This window comes from Octopus sinensis, linkage group LG10 (genome assembly GCF_006345805.1).
Source record: "Octopus sinensis linkage group LG10, ASM634580v1, whole genome shotgun sequence".
NCBI lineage: Eukaryota > Metazoa > Mollusca > Cephalopoda > Octopoda > Octopodidae > Octopus > Octopus sinensis.
The window spans coordinates 86,521,756-86,544,370 of NC_043006.1; the positions used below are offsets into that span (position 1 = coordinate 86,521,756).

The following is a 22,615-nucleotide window of genomic DNA, read 5'->3' on the forward strand; positions in this document are numbered from 1 at the left end:
TATGTTTCACTCATGTATTTCTAGCAAACGTCCGCACACACACACATTGTTAGCTATTTGTAAGCAAAAACCTCACTGACTCACAAATGGTGATGAGGGACATAAACACACCAGCACCAGTTGACTAGCAGTGGTAAGGGGACAAGCACAGACACAAAGACACACTTATATAAATTCACTGCAAAGACATATTTGGGCTCTTTGGCATATCTTGACATGTTGCATGAGTAAGGTGTGACTGTGGTGAGAAATTTGCTTCCCAACCACATGGTTCCAGGTTCAGCCCCACTGTGTGTGGCACCTTGGGCGTCTTCTACTATAGACTTCAGCCTCAACAGAGATGACACCCTAGCTGTCTCTAGAGGAGTCAACAGCCACTCATTAGATGGACTTAGAAAGGATCTGATTAGCACCTTAGGCTCAATGGGTCTCAAGATTACCATTGAGACTAATCTTACCACAGTAGATTTTTAGATGTTATTTTAAATCTGGGCTCTGGTACATACAGGCCCTATCACAAGCCAAATAAGAGACTGTCTTATATTAGCACAGCCTCCTGCACCCCCCACCCCCATAGTTTTCAAGAACCTAGTGAAAGGTGTAAGCAAGAGGATCTCAGATCTATCCTCGAGTCAAGATATCTTCGATGCTGCTGCCCCCTACTACAATTAGGCATTAGCATCAAGTGGGTTTAAGGACCACATATCCTACATGCCTAGCCCTAGGACCCAGAAAAGGAAGCATTGCAGAAATATCATTTGGTTTGCTCCACTCTCCTCACTCAATGTCCAGACTTGTATAGGAAAGATTTTCCTTAGATTAATAGACAAATATTTTACACACACACATAGATACAGGCATTTGTTTAATAGGCACAACCTAAAAGTCTCCTTTAGTTGTGCACCTAACATAAAAAAACATTTTATCAAGTACCCACAATACAAGGGAGGAGGTAGGTTGCTCTTGCAGGGTATATAACTGTCCAGTAGGAGGCCAAGGCAAGACTGAAGGGGTCGTATATGAGGCTACAGTGATACCCAGACCTAATATCCATAATAACAGCAATGTAACATCGAACAGAAATATTATTAGCAGATTAACCAGGTCTCACACCAATACAGTTGCTACACCCAGAGATAATAACCAAACTGGGACCAGCATCACAGAGAGCATCACTGAAGATCCTGGTATCACTGCCATGGATAATGAACAAACCATAGATGCAGATAGAGTGACCAGTACACACGCTGCACCTGGAAATAATGACCTATCCAGAACCAACGACTTGGAGGAAATATCTGCTGTTCCCAGTTCTGCCACCTCAGATGAGGACCAAACATTCGTCTTTGACACCGATGGGATGATCAATCCCATGCCATATGTTACCAGTAGTGTGAATAAGGCCACATCCAATGTTTATAAATATATTGGTTTGGTGAGTACTTCATTCAAACAACGTTTTCTTAACCACCAGTCACCCTTCAGAATCCCAGAAAGATAGTTTGTCACATCCCTGGCTCGCCATGTGTGGCACCTCAAAGATCAAAGGATCCTGTGCTTACTCTGGTATATATATATATATATGTGTGTGTGTGTGTGTTTGTGTGTGTGTTTGTGTGTCTTTGTGTGTGTGGTATGTCTATGCCATAGCCTCAGGCCAACCAAAGCCTTGTGAGTGGATTCAGTGGACAGAAACTGAAAGAAGAACGTTGTGTGTGTATGTGCCTGTATATAAGTGTATGTGTCTTTATGTCCGTGCTTGTCCCCTTACCACTGTTAGTCAACTGGTGCTGGTGTGTTTATGTCCCTCATTACTTAGTGGTTCAGCAAAAGAGAATGATAGAATAAGTATCAGGAGGTTTAAAATAAATAAATAAAACAAGTACTGAAGTTGGTTCTTCCCATTAAAAAATCCTGCATGGGTGCAGTCTAGTGGCTGAAGTAGATAAAAGATCAAAAGGCTCATTCACATGGAATTTTTTGCTTCCAGTTCTTTGTATAAGATGTCTGAGCTGTTTGGTGCTTGATAAATTGAGGAATTATTACCTCGATTGGAAACATGAGGGATTGTTGTCATGAAGGGCATCCAACTGTAGAAAAACTTTGCTTTAACATACTATTATCTAACCTATATAAGCATGGAAAAATAGACATTAAAACTGTGATGATGAAGTTGACACATCTATTCCCATATACACATACACAACCTGACACATACATACATACACCCATACATAAACATGCAAATATATACATATAAACAAATATACAAACACACATGTGTGCATGTATATATATATACACGCCATGATAGATCGTTAGCCACTACACACATTTTTTTCTCTCCTTGTTTTTTCTGTGTCCCTTTCTGTAGAAGAGTGTAGGCTCGAAATGTAAAAGACTTTTTCTATTCCTGAGCATTATACTAATACATCTGCTTGTTTTGTACACCACCTGTCTTCGTCTTTTGTTTTTTTTCATAAACTCTCCCTATATATATATATATATATATATATATATATATATATATTCTTTATCCTTTACTTGTTTCAATCATTAGACTGTAGCCATGCTAGGGCACCGTCTTGAAGAATTTTTAGTTGAATGATTTGACACTAATATTTATCAATTTTTTTTAACATGGTACATATTTTGTTGGTCCCTTTTGCTAAACCTCGAAGTTATGGGAATGTAAACACAATAACATCTGTTGCTAAGAAGTGGTGGGGGGGTTAAACATAGACACAAAGACACACACACACGCAAATATATATATATATATATATAGATGTGTATATAGGGTGGGTGGAAAGTAACTAGGCATTAGAAATTGCTTATAGAATTTTTAGTATCACTGAAGTCATGCTGAAAACATTTTTTAAACAGTCAACGCTAATATAGATGTCTTATTTTCTTATTGTCTTATTTCTTATTTTCGAGATGGCTGGTCAGTTGACTGTTCAGGAACAAGCTAAGATAGCAGCATGCTATGAAATGTGGAATTCCATTGTTTTGATTCATAGATGGTGAGGTGCATGAAAAGGTAAGCATGCAACACTATGTCCGGAGACAATAAAAGGTTGTCATGCAAAGCTGATGACCACGGGCTCTATGAACGATGCAAGGAGAAGTGGCCGTCCAACCACATCCTGATCCTGGCAACAGTGCAGGAAATGTTTAATCGCAGCCCGCAAAAATCAACACATCAAGCAGCTCATGAAAGTGGACTAACAAGACACACAGTACATACAGTGTTGCATAAAGAACTGAATTTTCTTCCATGGAACCCCATCATATGCAGGTGCTAAAACCTGAAGACTGACCGCAGAAGTCTAGAAGTCCAAAAAGTCCAGATCTCACTCCATGTGATTTTTACCTGTTGGGATTACACAAAAGAGGTGTACAAGACAAAACCTCCCACACTGGAAGACTTGGAGACAGATTCAGGAGGTTCTCAATGATATCCCAAACGATGTCCTTCAGATGGTTGTTCATTCCATCCCTGGCAGTTCGAGGAAACTGGATGATGCCACTGGTGCTTACGTTGAAATATGAAGATTTACTTCATTTTTCCCATGTAATAAAGAATATGTATCATTTGTTTCAATGAATTTGTTAAAGGAATATGGATTTTATTACAAATTTTTGATGCCTACTTACTTTTCACCCATCCTGTATATGATGGGTTTCTTTCAGTTTTCATCTTCCAAATACACTGACAAGGCTTTAGTTGGCCTGAGGCTGTAGTCAAAGACACTTGCCAAAGGTGCCACACAGTGGGACTGAACCCAGAAACATGTGGTTAGGAAGCAAGCTTCTTATTACATCATCATCATCATCATTGTTCGACCGTGGTCGAGACAATGGAATTTACCATGCTACGCCAGACTTCACGGTCCATCATGGCATTACAGAGGTCCTGTTGCTGGATGCCTATATCCCTGGAGATTACATCAGGGTAGGAGAGTGTGCGCCCTCTGGTATTGCAAGTAGATGGCTTCCAGAGGAGAAGAGTAGAAATTACCTCTTTTTCAGCTCTACAACAATGTCCAGCAAACTGGACTCTCTTACCTTTCACAAGAGATGACACAGGTGGTAGTTTCCCATATATTTGCATCTTGGTTGGATGGCGCTTACATGAGAGATTTTGAGCATTTACACATACATACTATATTATCAGTATATCCAGTCAGTAGTAATTATTTCAGACACACAGTTGAGTACAGATGAGTAATATCAACTGCACAAAACCTCTAGGTATGAAGAAATAATCCTGTTTAATAACACAAAACTTATGTCTCTGTTTACACAGATCCTGGTGTATGTATTTTCATTGTACATATTCTTTGATTGTTCTTGTTTTGATTAGTATCTCTATTTTTCAGCTACATTTTATTTATTTAACTTTATATGTTATTTGTTTCTTATTCCTTTCATCTCTCATAATATTCCTCATTTTAGTTTTCTACTGTCTGTCTAAATCTATATCTGTCTGTCTATTTATTTATCTATCTATCTATCTACTCACATAGATCATTGTATATGTAGGTGTGCATTACAAGTACAACTAACACACTTAGAAACTACACTTATACTAGAGCTTATCTTTCTCACTAATAGAGTTAGACTAACAGTACAATATCTAATTCTTTCTAGACTAATTGCAGTCAACAAGGTTTTCAGCTCCTCTGATTTAGCTGATATAACCCCCCCCCCCAAAAAAAAACCCCACTTTATCTCTTTTAGTTCCTTTGTTCCAAATTTTTTTCTTTCTTTTAAAGGGGCTTTCATGTAAGGGTGTTGGGCTGACAATCATAAAGTCATACATTTGATTTCTGCATGGGCAGTGTTATTGAACAAGACACTTCATTTCACATTGCTTTAGTAGAGTCAATGAAAATGAATATCAGACAAGTGCTGATGCACTCCTCTCTCCTGTTATCAGTTACGTCTTTGATGTTCTTTTGGGTCAAAGGTGGGAAGGTTAAGAGGGTGTTTACGCCTGCTTATAACTACATAGGTACCTAAAACAATTAGAGAAGCATGTTACATATTACAAAGCAATACTCATTTTTGAGTGATGGCCGCAAAAGGGAATTTACTCTGAATGATGAAAATGCTGGAAATATATCTTTTCTTTTATGGCCATCTCAAATCAGATGAAAAGGTGGGAAAAGCAATGGTTTTGAGACTTATGGTAATTTGCTGTGCTTGGGAAGTCATATCAAGCAAAGTAAAACTGCGACCATTACAGCCCATGTCAGAACAATGTAAACAAACACTCATGCCATTACCATGTAAACAGTACTTGTTCTGGGACCATGTAGAAGGAACTTGTGCTGGTACCATGTATAGAGCACTTGTGTCAGTGCTACGTGCCAGTGCCATGCAGTTGCACCTATTCCAGTGTCACATAAAAAGTACTTTGTAAAGTGGTTGGTGTTAGAAAGGGCATCCAGCCATAGCAACCATGCCAAAACAGACAACTGTAGCCTGGACAGCCCTCCAGCTGGCCAGCTCCTGTAAATGATGATGATGATGTTGATGATAAATTGACAAACAGTTAAACAGTTCTGGAAATAGATATCAAAGGTTTAGCAAAAGTTAGTTATGGATAGCATCATCATCATTGTTTAACATCCATTTTCCATGCTAGCATGGGTTGGACGGTTTGACCTGGGTCTGGGAAGCCAGGAGGCTGCGCCAGGGTCCAGTCTGATCTGGCAGTGTTTCTACAGCTGGATGCCCTTCCTATCACCTACCACTCTGTGAGTGTAGTGGGTGCTTTTTATGTGCCACCAGCACAGGAGCCAGAGGAGGCTGGCAAACAGCCACCATCACTTGGTGCTTATTACATGTCACCGACACGGATGCCAGTCAGGCAGCACTGGCATTGGCCACGTTTGGATGGTGCTTTTTATGTGCCACCGGCATGGATATCATACCTACAATTTCCATTTGATTTTCATTTTGATGTTGAGCACAAAGTGGTAATTTCTGAGTTTGGGTTATAATGAAATTAATGAGATACTTCTAAAAGTCCTTAGGTATGAAACAACACTACATATATTGGTCTGGTTACAGTCTTTCCTTAAGTCATCTGTATAGCCTAGTGCATTCTGAGAAAATTAGGTGTAGATAAATGGTTTGTAAGAGCTGTATAAGTGATGTACAAGAGTGTAGGGAAGGTAAGAGGAAGCAATGACTTTATATCAAGGTATCTGATATGAAAGTAGATGTCCAACAAGACTTTGTCTTTAGCTTCTTTTTATTTAATAAAGTTCTTGAGACTTTACCAGAAGTGTTCATAATTGATGCATAATTAATTCAAAACAATGTGAATAAAAAAGCATTAAATTTGACAGAAAAATCTGAATGCTCAAGGGTTGAAGTTCTGTCTGAATACATATGAATGGTGTAGATAGGAACTGAATATTGTGTATAGGATGTAATGAATGAGTGCACAGCATACTTAAGAATCTTGGAGTTTGATGATTTATTTAACACATGAGGTGGCTGGAGTTAACAACACAGTAAGTGGAAAAGTGTAAGGAGTTAAATGTTGTTGTTCAGCCCTAGGTCAACTCTAATAGAACCATGGCCAGCTTATCTTTTTGAATGTCTTATGCCATGCAATGATTACATGAAAATAGTGCATCTATGGATTATTTATGAGGAGGTTTTGAAAGAGCCAAAGCACATGGGGCTATGTATTTTGGAACCTTATGCATTGTACTTTTGCTGTGTTTGTTTAGCCTATGGTCAGTCCTTGATCAAATGCATTCCACCAATGATATTCTTGTCTTTTCTCTTTGACATTGTTATATCGCAATACTATACAGTGGCTGTGTGAGTTACGAAATCCTTGTCGCCACTGTTATGTCGCACGTTCGGATGCCTTCTACTCAACTCTCACCACTACTCTGCTACTCTCTCACGATGTCTAGACTTCTCCCTCTATATCTACGTATTGGGCTAGCCTACTTCGTCATCCGGGGGCGTCCACACAACAGACATAGGCAATATTATCGAATGTCCTATGTTTTGAACAGTAGAGTGAAGTTTGAGAATGGTTTAGCTGCTGTTTTTATCCTGTCAAACAACCATATTGAAACTTCCAGTTGTGTCTGTTATCAATGAAAGATTTCTCTCTTTGTGTAAAAGTTAGAAACAATATGAAGCATACATAAGAAGCATTGTATACAACAATAATGAGATATGGGCTCTGAATATGGATACGGTATAGAGCTTCTGGATATGGATAATGTATAGAGGTTAAAGTGAAATTGAAAGAGCATGACTTGGTTGATATGTAGCACTGATTCCTAACATAAGGCACAAAACCTCATATTTTAAAGGATACTTTCTTTACTCATTTAAGACCGACCCAAACTTTGGATTGGTACTCAATTCTATCTGCGCAAAAGTATGAAAGATCAAGAGGATCTTAGTATTATTTGAAATCAGAAAGTACAGAGCAATGACAATATCTCACAAAGCATTTTGTTAGACAAATCGATTGGAAATGTTGATCCTGACTGGATGGAGAGAATGTGTGTTTAGCAGAGAAAATTGTGCTAGCATGGACATGTGATATGAAGTCTCAATGAGTACTGGATTAGAAGTTTATAATACAAAGAGAAGACATGGGAAGAATGGTAATACTCAGCCTAAAAGAGATTTTGTCTGCTATTGTAATTCCATTTATGTTGAGAATGCTTAATGAGAATGCTAAATTGACCCCAGTCCTTGACCAATATTTTATCAAATTTATTTCTACTTGCAACTACACTATCACTAATATTTGCCCAGTCATAAGCAACTGTCTTACATAAGAACTTGTCAAGTACTTTAAAAGCCTGGAAAGGATAAAAGGTAAAGTTGACACCATGAGGAAAAATATAAAAAATGGATATTATGTTACATAGTCAACACTGCTGACAAAGAAAACAATGTTAAAATGATGATGATAATTGGTGTAAGAAGAGTGAAATAGCTTTTCCTCTTCTTCATGGAAAAACAATTTATTCCACTTCTGAACTATGTACACTCACTAATTGTGAATACAGACCATCACTAGTGCCTTTGGATCCTACTATTTGCTTTATTGTATATCAATAGTTAAAGAAACCAACTATATTAACACAGAAATGATAAAGACAAAGGAGAAAGATGATATTTCCACTAATAATAAATATAGATTATGTGCTTTGAATGTGTTAGAAATACAGAAGAAAAACTATAAATGGACTAGGAAAAGTTGAAAAAATAAGGGTGAGTTACAGAACAAGACCATCATTATTGTAGAGGATGGAAATTATAATTGACAGTGAGTTGTGTTAATGCTATCTAGAAATGTGATACAATTACACATCACTGACACTATTAATATCATATATGGTAGTGGTGCAGTTGCTGTGGAATATTTGGGTGCTTGATGTATAACTGAAACAAAGAAATATTTTCACACAAAATCATGATAAAAAAGATGACAATGAAAATAGGGGAAGAGAGATTAAAAAGAAAAAAAACATCAGAATCATTAGCATTTAAATTGAAGTAAGGTGATTGTCAAAAGTCAGACCTTTGAATCTGTGATATGATCATTATGCTAATAATTACATGGTAATTAAGACTATTTAAGATGTTCACCAGTTTAATGTTAAGGCTTGGTTATTCAGTTGATTAAGACTTCTGAACATAAAGCATCATGTGAGATTATTGTTTTTCAGAGATGAACTTAGTTCAATACAACAATGACATCGCTAATTAACAATAACAAACTTCCACTTGATGACCCAGAAATATAGAAGTTTGGCTGTGATTCTTTACTGCTGTGACCAAAATAAATCGTTTTCGATACTAATTAGAAAAAAAAGATACAGATTTATATTTTTATCAAAAATAAACATGGTGTTCATTATAAGTTTTGGTAATGGGGTAACATCTGGTATTTTAAACAAAGAATTTTGGTGGTATAAAATTTATAATAGTGACATGAGTTAGTTCCAAAATGAAATTCATAATTCCTGAAAGAGTTAGATATTGTTATGACAACATCAATATTGGATTGAATCAATTCCAAATTATTCTAAGAAATTGGTTCTGTTCATTTTTGTCATTTTGATATAGATACTAGAAATAATAGATGAAGTGCAGAAGGTGATGAAAATTTGGATAAAACTCATAGATGGCATGCAAACATTAGAGCATCATGTAAAAGCTTCAAAATATCTTCAGTTGGGTAATCCAAAACGTTATGCCTATGTCAAATACATTCAACAGTTTTAAATGATTTCTGAATCTCAAGTGTTTGGTGGAGATGTGAAGGTAATGTTGAGGATTTCCCTGTCGGATATTGATTGAAACACACAAAAAAATCTGATTTTATGTTGCTTCTCTGGATATAATTCTGCACCATCAAACTGACCAGCATTTGGTAAAATTTGCTTCAAATATCGAAAAGAAAGATTTCTTTTTAGGTGGTTTGTAAATCCAAACAAATAGCTGAGGAAATTTAAAATGAATATTTGACTAGTTTTTATATAACCGGCATTAAAAAATAATGCAGAGGTCAATGTGAAACTCATTAATGTTAAGGTGTACATAGTGATAACAGTAGTCAGATAACTTGTCTTACCTGATAATTTCTGGGCAGATTTGAATAAATGAAATTTAAGAAAATATGATCTCAAACTAAAACAATTTGATGGATTACACATTGAAATTTTAGGAAAGTTTGATGCATTAGTGGAAACCAATAAGAACATAGCATCATTCTTTCTGTCTGTTAAAAAGAAAATAATCATGGCTTGTTTGCAATAAATGTGAATGGATTATCATTAATGTATGAGATAGAAATCCCAAGATATTTGTGGAGATTAAGAGATTTTAAGGCTACCATTCTTTTCAAAGGAAATACTAAGCCATGTTATTTTGAAGCCAGTCCATTACCAATATACTTTAAACTTGTTTTTCTTATGGGACAGATTCAGGGTGGCAGCTGAGAGGATTGAAAGTGTGTATGTGGTGGTGGGGCAAATTGCCACAATTGATGAAATTAGATGCTTTTAAAACATTTTAACTCTTTTGATACCAACCCACCTGAGACCATCCCTGGTTCCATGAAACAAGTTTACTCTTTTAAAGTGATTTAAATTAAAACCTTCCATCAAAATTTCATGTTAATGTTATGTTCCAAACACCAGCTTGGTAATGGTTCCAAGTTTTGGCACAAAGCCAGCAATTTCTCAGAAGGAGTAAGTTGATTACATTGATCCCAGAACTAGACTGGTACTTATTTTATTGGCCCTGAAAGGATAAAAGGCAAAGCTGACCTCATCAGAATTTGAACTCAGAACATAAAGACAGATGAAATGTTGCTAAGTATTTTTCCCAGTGTGCTAATGATTCTGTCAGCTCACTGCCTTCCCCAGCTTAATGATAATAAAGTTCTTTTCCTAAATTCTTCATTATTTTCAAAATTAATTGAACAGAAGTATGGTAACAAGATGATTAAATTAATCTAACTCTATGGCAAATGAAGAAAACTTATATGAATGTAAACTCCATTTTCCTGAACAAAGAGAGACAAAAATTGCACAAACAATTTTGTATGTGCATGTGCATGTAGTAGAGGGCTGGCATTTGTCATTTTGTGATGCATTCCATTAAACTGTTACCAGCTGCAAAACTGTGGAATCTATGTTGTTGGAAATGACAAGTTATCATTTATCATGATAACATACATATCAGTGCCAAAATCATTGAAAAGTCTACACAGAGATCATAAAAAAGGTTGAAATGAGAATTAATGTGTCCAGGTGAGGATGAGAATCAGAATGAAATGTGTGAAGCTTTCTGGTTTCTACTAGAATAGAACCAAAATTGTGTCACACAGTATGTATGTGGCCTTAGGAAATTAAAGCATGGATAACATATCCATATATCACGAAATTAGAAAAGTTCTTCAAAACAGTTACAAATATCAGATATAGAGAAAAAGTACAGAAGCATGGAACAGTAACAAACAATTAATTCAGGTTCTGAATGCAAACATAAGGAATATGGATGGTAAGAACATAAAAATTTAAAAGTCAGAGTGTGTGTGTTTGTTAATTGGATCTCTCTTCTCTTTCTGCCTCTTTAAAGAAAACTGTGATTAAGAATATTTTGGTAAGAACTATGTTTTGTTTTTATGGATATCTGATTTTTCAATATCTCGTATGTCCTCAGTGTTGTCTGAAGGCATGAGAACCTTGGACAGCTGCCTAATTCTGATCTATGTATGCTGTTAATACATAAATACTATATGATGCAGTGCATTGATTTGCCTGGGGCCTATAATGTTGTTAAAACATATTCTGTTTTTAGAACAATAGGGAAATTTGATTGCTATTTCTGATATGTCAGGTATCTGTAGAGGCTAAGGTGCTTTAGTTGTAGTTGTTTGCTTATATATACATGTTACAAGGTGTGAATGTGTGTATACACATGTGTGTTAATGGTGTGATAAGAAAATGAAAATCAGTCATTAAATCAAACAATGCAGACAAGTTTTACCTTTTATTGGAATATCGCCACATATCAAAGATTGCTTTTCCTTTATCCAGAGTTTCTGTGTGTTTCAAAATAATGGCACAACTTAAAACCGAAGATCGCAGCATTCTGTAAAAGTCAAGAAGAAACATGATTACATAATAATTCTAAACTGAACACTTATCTCTCTCTCTCTCTCTCTCTCTCTCTCTCTCTCTCTCACATACACACGTATATGTGTGTATGTGTTTGCTTACATCAGCAGTCACTTATACAAAAGTGTGGCAGGTAATGTTGTTGTTAGTTTCTTCTGTCAACAAATTGTCTAGACACTGTGCCTTTGACGCTGTGTGGAATAAGAGATTCCTAACTTGATAAAAGGGTAAGGGGTTAGTGTCATATTCACCCAACCCATGCAAGCATAGAAAAATGGACATAAAAATGATCAAACAATACAGATAGATAAATAGATATTTTGTTCACTGTTGTAAGGAATAAGTAATAATGGTACCCACCTCGCATGTGACGAATGGAAATAACCTAGTAAAGTGAAGTACATGATGTACCAGAGCACATAGTAATTATTTGAGATAGTCATGTCTTTACTGGTTTTACTAAGTATACTGTATACCAAAGTGGGCTTTATAACAACTCGACATTATAAGGATTATAACAGTGGCAACAAGGATTTAAACAACTCTCAAGGAATTAATAAACTTGACAAGGAATTAACAACTCATGAAGAATTAACAACTCATGGGGAGGTAACAAACTTACAAAAGTTTTGTTGCGTGAATTATACAAAAAAAAACCCCTTAAAATTATGGAAAATTTGCTTGAGTTGCAAAAACAGCAACTGAAAGAACAACAGCAGCAGCTACAGCTGCAAGAACAACAACAGAATCAACAACAACAACAAATGATATTACAGCCACAAGTACTGCAAGAGCTCAAATACGAACCACATAAAGGAGTTACCTTCGAAGCATAGTACAGAAGATATGAGCAAATCTTCAAGAAAGAAAGTAAAAACTAGGACGATGAAATGAAAATGCATTCAATCTTGAGAAAACTGATGGCAAGAGAACATGAATGATACAGTAAATATGTACTCTCTAGAAAACCTTCGATCATAAACCTTAATGACACAATAGATATATTGTGTAAAATTCTCAGTGGAAAAAGCTCACTGTTCAACACACGTTGAAAGTGTCTGAGCACAGAAAAACAAAGACGAGGTATACATCACATATGCTGGTAGAGAAAGCAGGGGATGTGAGAAGTTTAAGCTGGATAAATTAACGCCAGGTATGTTCAAATGCTTGATTTTTACACAGTGACTTACTGCCCTAAAGGACACAGAAGTTAGAACTTGAGTTCTTGCAAAGCTGGAACAAAACCAGGAGGTAACCCTACAACAAGAATCAGAAGAATGTGAAAGGATAATCAGATTAAGACAGAACACAGAGGAAATCGAATGGAAAGATTGTTTTCAAGTAAAACAAGTGCAAAATAGTCAGAATAGAGATAAAGTGTTTTCTAAAAAACATGACAAAAATCAGGAAATATACCCATGTTTTGCATGTGGTGGTATACACCTGAGGAAAAATTGTCCATTTAAGAAAGTGGAGTGCTTTCATTGTGGTAATATCGGACATATAATGATGCACTGTAGAATGAAGATGACAAAATGTCAGAACAAAGGAAAAAGAATAAATAGCATGTCATTGGAAGAAGTTGATAATAAAACGATGAGGAAAGCCATGAAGGTGAAAATCAAAATTACAAGTACTAAAATGCAGTTAGACACTGGTAGTGATATCACCATTATAAACAAAAAAAACTTGGAAATATGTTGGTAAGCCAAAATTAATTAAATCAAGAAAGGGAGCACATGGTGTTATGGGAAAAAGATTATATTTTTTGCTGAATTTGTATGTAATGTAACATTTTGAGGTCAAACAAAAAAAGGCAAAGATGTGTATTAAAAAGTTCACTTAATTTATTCAGCCCAGAATGGATGGAACTATTCAAAGTATGGAATACATCCATAAGTGTTTTGTGTGGAAATATAGTTGGTTGAGTTATAAGTTCAAATGCAGCTGAGAGACTGAAACAAAAAATTGCAGTAAAACAGAGTGGAATACTTATATATAAACCAAAATGAAATGAAAATTTTCCCATGATAAAAAGTAAACATTATTGAAGAGTAGATGTTCCATGGTTGAGGCTACACATCGATTTTGCTAGTCCTTTCAATGGTTCTTACTACATAGTGGTAGTTGATAGTTTCTCAAAATAACCAGAAATTTGTAAGTGTAAAAAACCAACCTCCTCAGCTGTGATAAATTTTTTATATGAATTGTTTGCGAGACAATTTGTGACTAGCGAATTAAAAAAATTTTCTGAAACGCTTGTGGTAGAACATAACTACAGCCCAATACCATCCCAGATCTAATGGACAGGCAGAATGCTTTGTCGGTACATTGAAAAGAGCCCTTAGAAAATCAAATAAGGAAGTCACAGATGAGGTAGCTCTACAACAATTTTCAAGAGTGTACCATGTGACACCAAATCTGAATACACCAGCAGGTAGCTCACCAGCAGAGCTGATGTTTGCAAGGAAAGTAAAATCAGTCTTTGATAAACTGCTACCTGGCAAGAAAAGAAAAAGCGCCTGAGAAGACATAGCAAGACTCTTTAAAAGTGAAAAGATGCTCATGAGGGCATACAAGAATGGAAAGCAGAGTCGGGAAGATGGTGTAATTACCAAATGCATAGGTAAAATGGTGTATTAGGTAAAAAGTAGAAAAGGCATACAAAAGAGACACAGGAATCAACTGAAAAAGAGATTTGTGGAAAGCAAACCAAAAAAGGAGGAACCGATGGAATGGTTGTACAATACGTTCCAAGTACTAATGTCTCTGCAGGTTATTGAGCCCAGGCATACAAGTGAGAAGAAAAGAAAACATATAGAGTTCTTGAAAATAGATGTCAAGTGCAAAAAATATTAAATTGTATAAAAACAAAAAAACTCAAAAAAGAAAGGTGAATAAAAGAAATTATTGCTAAATAAAATGACACTTCCTAAGAAAAATTTAAAAGAGATGTTGTAGGGAATTAGAAATAATGGTACACCCCTCCCACATGACAAATGGAATGATCTAGTCACTGTAAGTAAAGAGAAGTACACGAAGTTCCAGTGTACATAGAAGGTGGTCAGAGATAGTTGTGTCTTTACTGGTTTTATTAAGTATACAGTATACCAAAGTAGGTGTTGTAACAATCCAACATTTTAAGGATCATAACAGTCACATATAGCAATCATCATCCACATTATCATAAATAAATTCTACCTCATGTATTGAGTACTCTGTCTTGTGTCTGTCCTTCAAAATGTATATACAAATAGAGACACATATGCACACACACATATACAAAAGTCACACACTATAGGAGTTAATTAACTAGTAATGTTTTAAATGTCTAATTTGTTCTATTTTTTTTATTTGCAGAAGCAATTTTGATGAAGTAAGATGGGTGTAAAACTAACGAAGGATGAACAAGTTACCTTAGTGTTCATGTATGGGAAAGCAGGTGCTACTCACAGACCTGTTGCAGAGGAATTCAACGGGGAGAATCCACACTGACTTCCAATTGGTAAGTCAACTGTTAGATGTTTAATCAATCGTTTTAAACAAACTAGTAGTGTGACTGGCCACCCTCAAAGTGGCATACCGAAAAGTGCAGTCAATCCAACATCAATGGTAGTTAATGAATCATGCACGCACAGAATTAAAATGTGTTATGAAAAGGAAGTGGGGCATTTTGAACAGCACATATAACAATTAAATAGCTAGCAAATAGAATTTTCATGTGTAATTATACATTTAATAAATTGTCTGTACAGTGCGTGACTTTTACCTCATCCTGTATGTGTTTATAGACACAGACCTTACCATTTGGTTCCATGAATGAAGTCAATTGCAAGAATTCAGTCCAAGTTGCTGGTTTGAGAATAATTTCCACAAACTCTCTCTCTCTCTCTCTCTTTCTCACATACATACATACATATATGTATGTGTGTGTATGTACCTGTGTGTAAAGGCTTGTGGCCCTGTGGTTAAGGTGTTGGGCTCATAATCATAAGCTCGTGGGTTTCAATCCTGGGCTAAGCAACATGTCTCCATGTTCCTCTAGTCTACTCAGCTGTAACGAATACCAGCTGGTGGTGCAATCCACCTCTCACTCCCTCCCCCCAGTTGTCACATTTTCAATGCGCTGCTGGGTCAACTATATGAGGGTTAAGAGTGTGTCTGTTTGTGAATATATACACACCTAAAATTATCAGCAAAAGTGCAATACATGCTACAAGATCATACCTGCTTGTGAGTGATACCTATGGTTTATAACTATCTGTATTTATACACACACACACGCACCTATACATGTAAGTTCTCTGTAGTAATTACTGTGAAATTCAAATAAACTAAAAAAAAGACTACACCCTCACTCACAAATATCATTTTATATAGCTTTGGGTCAATCCATATCTGTTGGTTCCCCATATAATTTCCATTTCATTTCTATAGTTTCCATTCAGTTAATGGAATTTGTATCAAAGCCCATTGGTTGGATTTTATACACCATGACAAGCTGATTATACCAGAGAAATCGCATTAAGTGTACACGTTTGTGGAATGCTTAACCTCTTATTTGCTAATTCCTGAGCAGTTAATTCACCATAAAATAAGAATGGGAATAGGAGAGACCAGAGTATTTTGTTTTGTTGATCAATCTTTGATCTGGTTTTCATAAAACCTAGATCTATGAAAATCTAGATATTAATGATTGTGCTCAATTTTGAGAGTAATTTATAGAACAAACACTAAGCCAGGTAGGAATTGAACCCAGAATCCTGAGTTAAGGAGATACTCAAAAGCCTTAACCAAATTCTGAACTGATTCCATTCCATCTACAAACAATACTTTCCCTTCTTACTATAATAATCCCCTCCTCCCACAAATCTTACTCCTTACAATTTCCATTTGATGATAGTCAATCTACAATGAAATACAAGCACTAAGAGTGAGCTGAATGTATAGTATGCAAATGAGAGTGGTATGTCTGTGTGCGTGTACACCCACACACATACACACAGATATCAATGTTCATTGAACAACAGGAAATAAAATTTTTCTTACTCTTTACAAATGATAAATAATTATCTAACAAATATCTTATTTTGTCTATCAAATTTCTTTTGTGTTCTTGTTTATTTATAAAATGTACTTCCTTTTGAAGAGGTTAGTTTATTACTTTATTCCTACAAAAGGTGTGTTTATACAAACTGTAGACAGCTGTCTAATTGCTATTGTCTATTTAACAACTTCTTCAAAACTGACTAAAACTGGCTTCGAACTTTTTATATCTAAAGGTCAATAACAAAAGCACCAGCAATATACCCCACCACTACATTCTATTGATGTCACTGAACTCATTTGTTTATACCTTTTACGTTTGTTTTTCTATACTGGCATATGTTGATGGGTATTTATTTGAAGCAATATCTTTACAGTTTTATGTTCTTGTCACCAATTCTTAAATGTTTTCCAAATTACAGATCTTCTTATTCCTCTACTTTGAACTCTCAGGCATACAACTGAGCATCTCACTTAAGTTGTTCTTGTCATGCATTCATTACTACCCCTCATCTCCCTATCACTGACTTCTCCATTACTCTTCTGGGTTCTTCATTATTCTGCAGCTACGTTTAAATGAGAGCTATATATTTCGTCTCCTTTTTGAACCACCAGTCATCTCTCCCTCTTTCCTATTCTAATTCTCATTGACACCTCCACTTTTGTTTGTTATTCCTTCATTCACTCTTATATACCTCTTACTTCCTCCATCCTTATCACTATCATCCCTAACATTCTTGCAGCCTCCACCCATCTATAATCTCCTTACTGCTCATCCTTGCCTGTTCTATAACTTCATTATTATTCTGCTGTACTGCACCCTTTCTGTAATACTAATTATATCACCTCTTCTCCGTGAAGCACATCATGCTTGCACCTACCTAAAATACTGCATTTAGATTAAATGTATATTTAAAATGGTTTGTCCTCTTTGTTCTCATAATGTCCACTTCATGTTGCAAGAATAATTTAAATGTGTCTACTGCACATCATATTGCTGCTCTTCTTAGTCATTTATCATTTCTGTGAAGTCTGATGTTTTAAGATTTATCTCTCCACTTCTTTATATCTCTCCACTTCTTTCCATGTTTACCTAAGTGTTTGTTTTCAACAGGAATACCATCCCAACAATATGCAGCACTTTATCAATCAGCATCCATTCTTATTTATATCCCATTTCTATAACAGTTCGGCTGTTTTAGCAGTGTGTATGGGCTAATGCCAATAAAATCCAGTCACACTTGGCTAATTTGTGATTCATATTTCACATTAGATGCCCATTTTCCTTCTAACATTGTCACAATTCTTAAGAATTCTTCATGTAATGACTGTATTGAAAGTAATGCAAAAATGAGTATGACTTTTCATTAACTGATATAGGTTGTTCAGTTTGCACAAAATGGTAGTATAACTCTTCCTCTGTAGTAAGTCTCCTTCATTATTCTCCAATGCAGTAACAATGATTCCATGATGCAAACAAGGTAATAGAGGCAGTAAAGACTGGATACAACAGTGCAAACCTGAGATTTCTGAAGAGGATTCAGGAATGGAATTCAGCAATGCATTGCTGTTTGACTGTACTTTTGCATGGAGGAAGAGTTACTCTACTATAATGTGCCCTTTGAATACTCTGTGGCAGTTAATGAAAAAGTTATGCCCACTTTTGAATTACTTTCAGTATAATCTTCACACTATCAGCTTTTACAACACGAAGCCACTTGAAAGATTTAATACTGAGAATACAAAACTTGTTTTTTGTGGACTCTTAATATTATTTAGACATTTCTTAAATATTTATTGTTCTATGTGAATGGAAGTTGAGATTTATTTCAACACACTCAATACTGCAAAAATATATTTCTATAAATTTGACTGAAAATAAAGACAGTAAGTATATCTAAAATATCCGACACATGTAGCATAAGTATTTTGGGGGTGACAAATGGATTGTTATCAAACAAAAGAGGTTTGCTGACAGCAATTTTTTTCTTTTGATTCTCAGTTCAAAGAACAATATGGAGGAGAGAAAGGGAAGATAGCATAGTATATATTTATATTTTAATTTTTAGAAGATAGAAAAAAATTCAGTGACCATTACATGGCTTGAAAGAGTTTCCTTGTCAGTTTATTGATATAAATTTTCCATCTTAGATGTTTATTGAGATAAAGTGGTGTAGCATTTTGTTGATTATTTAGCCATTAGCCTTTCACTGTCAGTTTCTGTATTTAGACTGTAGTCAATAAATTAATTAGGATAAAAGTTTATGATTATTTTGCTTTTTTATCAATGTGTGGTAATCTATTAGCTTTTTGCCAGTTTTAATGAGACAGGAGGTTATATTTCATTTGTTTTCTTCAACATGTTTTTAATGATTTATAAATTTTTAATTGGCTTGCATCATTAACAAATTAATAAACTATTGAATTTTTTGCAGCTATTTGAAGTACAGATTCTGACTATGAGCATTTATAGTTTATTTGATATATGTTTCTGCTACATTCTGAAATTTAAAATTGACGTAGATGAAGGTATGACTGTGTGGTTAAGAAGCTTGCTTCATATCCACATGGTTTTGGGTTCAATACTGGGTTAGTCAATAACTTTTGTGTGCAATTTGCACACAGAACTGTATGGATGCCTGGTGGGCACATGTGTGTGTGTGTGTGTGTGTGTGTGGTGCATACACATACATACTTTTGACATCCACTTTTCCATGCTATCACAGGTCAGACAAAATTCATTGAAGCAAATTTTCTATGGTCAAATGTCCTTACTGTTACTCTTAACCCAGTACGATAATATTTCTTCATGGTCAGATAAGTGTTTATAGGAAACTGGAAATGATGGATATCACTTGTGACACTCATTTACAACTATCATGTGATGCCAAAACAAGGAGACAAACACACATACAGAGACACACATATTTATGATGGGCTTCTTTCAGTTTCTGTAAACTAAATCCACTCACAAGGCTTTGGTTTGCCAGAAGTTCTTGTAGAAACACTTATCTAAGTTATTATTATGCTGTAGAACTGAACCCAAAACAAACTCCTTAACTATATAGTCATGCCTGTGTTTTTGTGACCATTCATGTGCAGACCTATACACACATACACACACATTAACGTGTGTGAATGCTGACATTCTACAGCTTTGATTTCTGCTAGAATTAAACACTGGTATATTGTTTACATTCCTTGTTGACACTGTAACTAGCTGCTCTTGGTGGAATTTCCCTTGACATGGAGAAGAGTGGCTTTGTATATTTAGCTTACTGTTGTCTTCCTCAAAAAAAAATCTTGTTCAGAGCTGCACATACATGTTATATGATCTATGGTCATTACTGAGTGACAGAAGCACCTAATCCAACAACAAAGCATTGAGGGAACATTTTTGCACAGTTGCTTATCCTACTCAAGGCTATTGCTATATTCTCTTTAACAAAGTGCACACCATTTAAAAATAATAACTAAACCATGTTAACTACATCATCATCATCGTTTAACGTCCGCTTTCCATGCTAGCATGGGTTGGACGGTTCAACTGGGGTCTGGGAAACCAGAAGGCTGCACCAAGCCCAGTCTGATCTGGCAGTGTTTCTACAGCTGGATGCCCTTCCTAACGCCAACCACTCCGTGAGTGTAGTGGGTGCTTTTTATGTGCCACCTACACAGGTGCCAGACGAGCCTGGCAAACGGTCACGATTCTGATGGTGCTTATTATGTGCCATCGGCACAGTGGCCAGTCAGGGCGGTGCTGGCTACGGCCACGTTCGGATGGTTCTCTTACGTGCCACCGGCATCACAGCTACAAATTCCATTGATGTTGATCGATTATGATTTTGATTTTCACTTGCCTCAACAGGTCTTCACAAGTGGAGTTTTGTGCTCCAATATGATAAATGAATCTTTTTGTTGTAAGAAATAAATATCTATTAATTAGTATTATTAAACTGTTAAATCATAGCTATCTGTTGCATGTGCTGATATGCTGTCTCCTGCAAGATTGTCACACGTGAGCTTTACTCTTACTCAACACAGCAATTGTAAGCTGGAAGAGGTCTCATGACAGACTCCATACCAGATGGTTGGACATGACTGGGGAAGATCTCCAGAGGCTTGATGCCACCTTGGAGGATGCAGAGGGCTGGCACAGGACCACCAGAGATGGAGAGCACTGATGGACCTGGTTGGCTCTACACATGACAACGGCTCTGAGAGCACTAACTTGGAATGACCTCAGCCCCATCAAGCAAAAGCATGAAACCAAAAAGATACAAACATTAATTTTACTATATACAAAGTACCTTATGTGTTCTTTTTCAGTAAAATATTCACAACTTTTTCTTAATTATTTCAAGCTTGAAATAAATCCTAGAGACTTCTGATTGATACATCCAGGTGAAAATGTCAGTAGAAACTTCTTCAGTTGGGTTTCCTTATTCAAGGGCCTAGGAGCAACTCTGCAGTTGGGTTCTTTATCTGAGGGGGCAACAACTCTTTCAGCTGTGTTCCTTTTGTAAGGGCCCAGCAGCACACCCAAATAGTTTTCCAGGAAGATATTTGATCCTGCTAGCCCCTTTCTTTCTTAGATATGAAATAAACACATTTAACAAAGGAGGAAATGTCAAACTATGACATTCATCCTTTTCCGGAAGAATTGTATTAATGTAAATCTAATTAGATGGTTCCAGAATGGTAACTGAAATGTTACAAACACAACTCACAAAGAATTTTCTTCTACCATCATCAAAACACCAATATCAAAATAAATTAAAATAAATATATATTTCACTGCCACTGACAAAGCTGATGATGATGAACAAGAACAAGAATATTAACAATAACAATGATAACATAAAATGGCAGTAAAATCAATGGATACCATCTTGTAGCTATAACATTGAAAATGTTTCCAAATTTTACGGAAGAATAAACATTGTCTCAACTTAGTGTAACATTGTTCCTCTTCACTGGTTGGTTGGTTAGTTTAGTGATAAAGATGTTATTGCCAACAGTGGAATTGATGGGGCACAAACATGGCAGTGTGTCTAAGAAGTTCACTTTGCAACTATGAAACTCAGGGTTCAAATAATCCGCTGCTTGGCATCTTCAGTGAATATTTCTTACCACAGCCTCAGATTGACTTGAGCTGTGTGTGTGAAATAAGGGTCAAATGAAACAATGGAATCCTAGCATACTAAAGGGACCTGTAATTCGAAGGACTATTTTTATGTCAAAGTGCCATGATGAGTCTGCTGGTGTGGATTTTGTTTGTGTTGGTGCTATTAATAGAGTTGTTTTTGTAGTTTTGTCAGCTGTTGCTAAGCCCTAGGTAAGTCTTAACTGAATGGAGACCTAGTATTGATTGGAAAGACTGGAATCAAGATATTCTAGTTCTGATCATCACATCATTTTCTTTTCTCCAAGGTAGAGTGCATTAAGGATAGAGCTATGTTATATCTCTCCTTCCCATTGGCATGGCTGAAGTTAATACCACCTGGGCATAGTCCATGAGATTTCTCCCCTCCTCTACCTCCATATCACTCCTACACCCACTCAGCCCTCCAAAAATCACAAATACACACGAAAAATAGTGGAACTAAAAAAAGAAAATGCTACTTGGGGAGTGGGGAGACTACTTTTTATCCTGTTTTAACAATGCTAATGCATGATTTGCCTTTTAACTGCTATTTTTGGCAGATCAAGAAACTGCTATGCAGCTTCCTCGTTGACTTGAGAGTTTAACAGTGATGGTATAAATAGCAGAGTTGATGGTATTTTATGCAATGTTGTTAATGTTGTTGGTCGTGTTGATTCCTGTTGTGATGATGATGTTGATGTGGTTGTTTGAATGTCTTTCTGATTTTCCT

General features: G+C 35.9%; 1 protein-coding gene across 1 annotated transcript in view; it reads right to left on the reverse strand.

Annotated features, from left to right (window-relative positions):
- LOC115216696 (endoplasmic reticulum aminopeptidase 1) overlaps nt 1–22,615 on the reverse strand; it is a 1,296,444-nt gene that overhangs the window by 33,547 nt on the left and 1,240,282 nt on the right. The window contains exon 17 of the mRNA XM_029786223.2: nt 11,563–11,667. Coding sequence (XP_029642083.1) covers nt 11,563–11,667 — 105 coding nt within the window. The remainder of the gene's footprint in view (nt 1–11,562; nt 11,668–22,615) is intronic.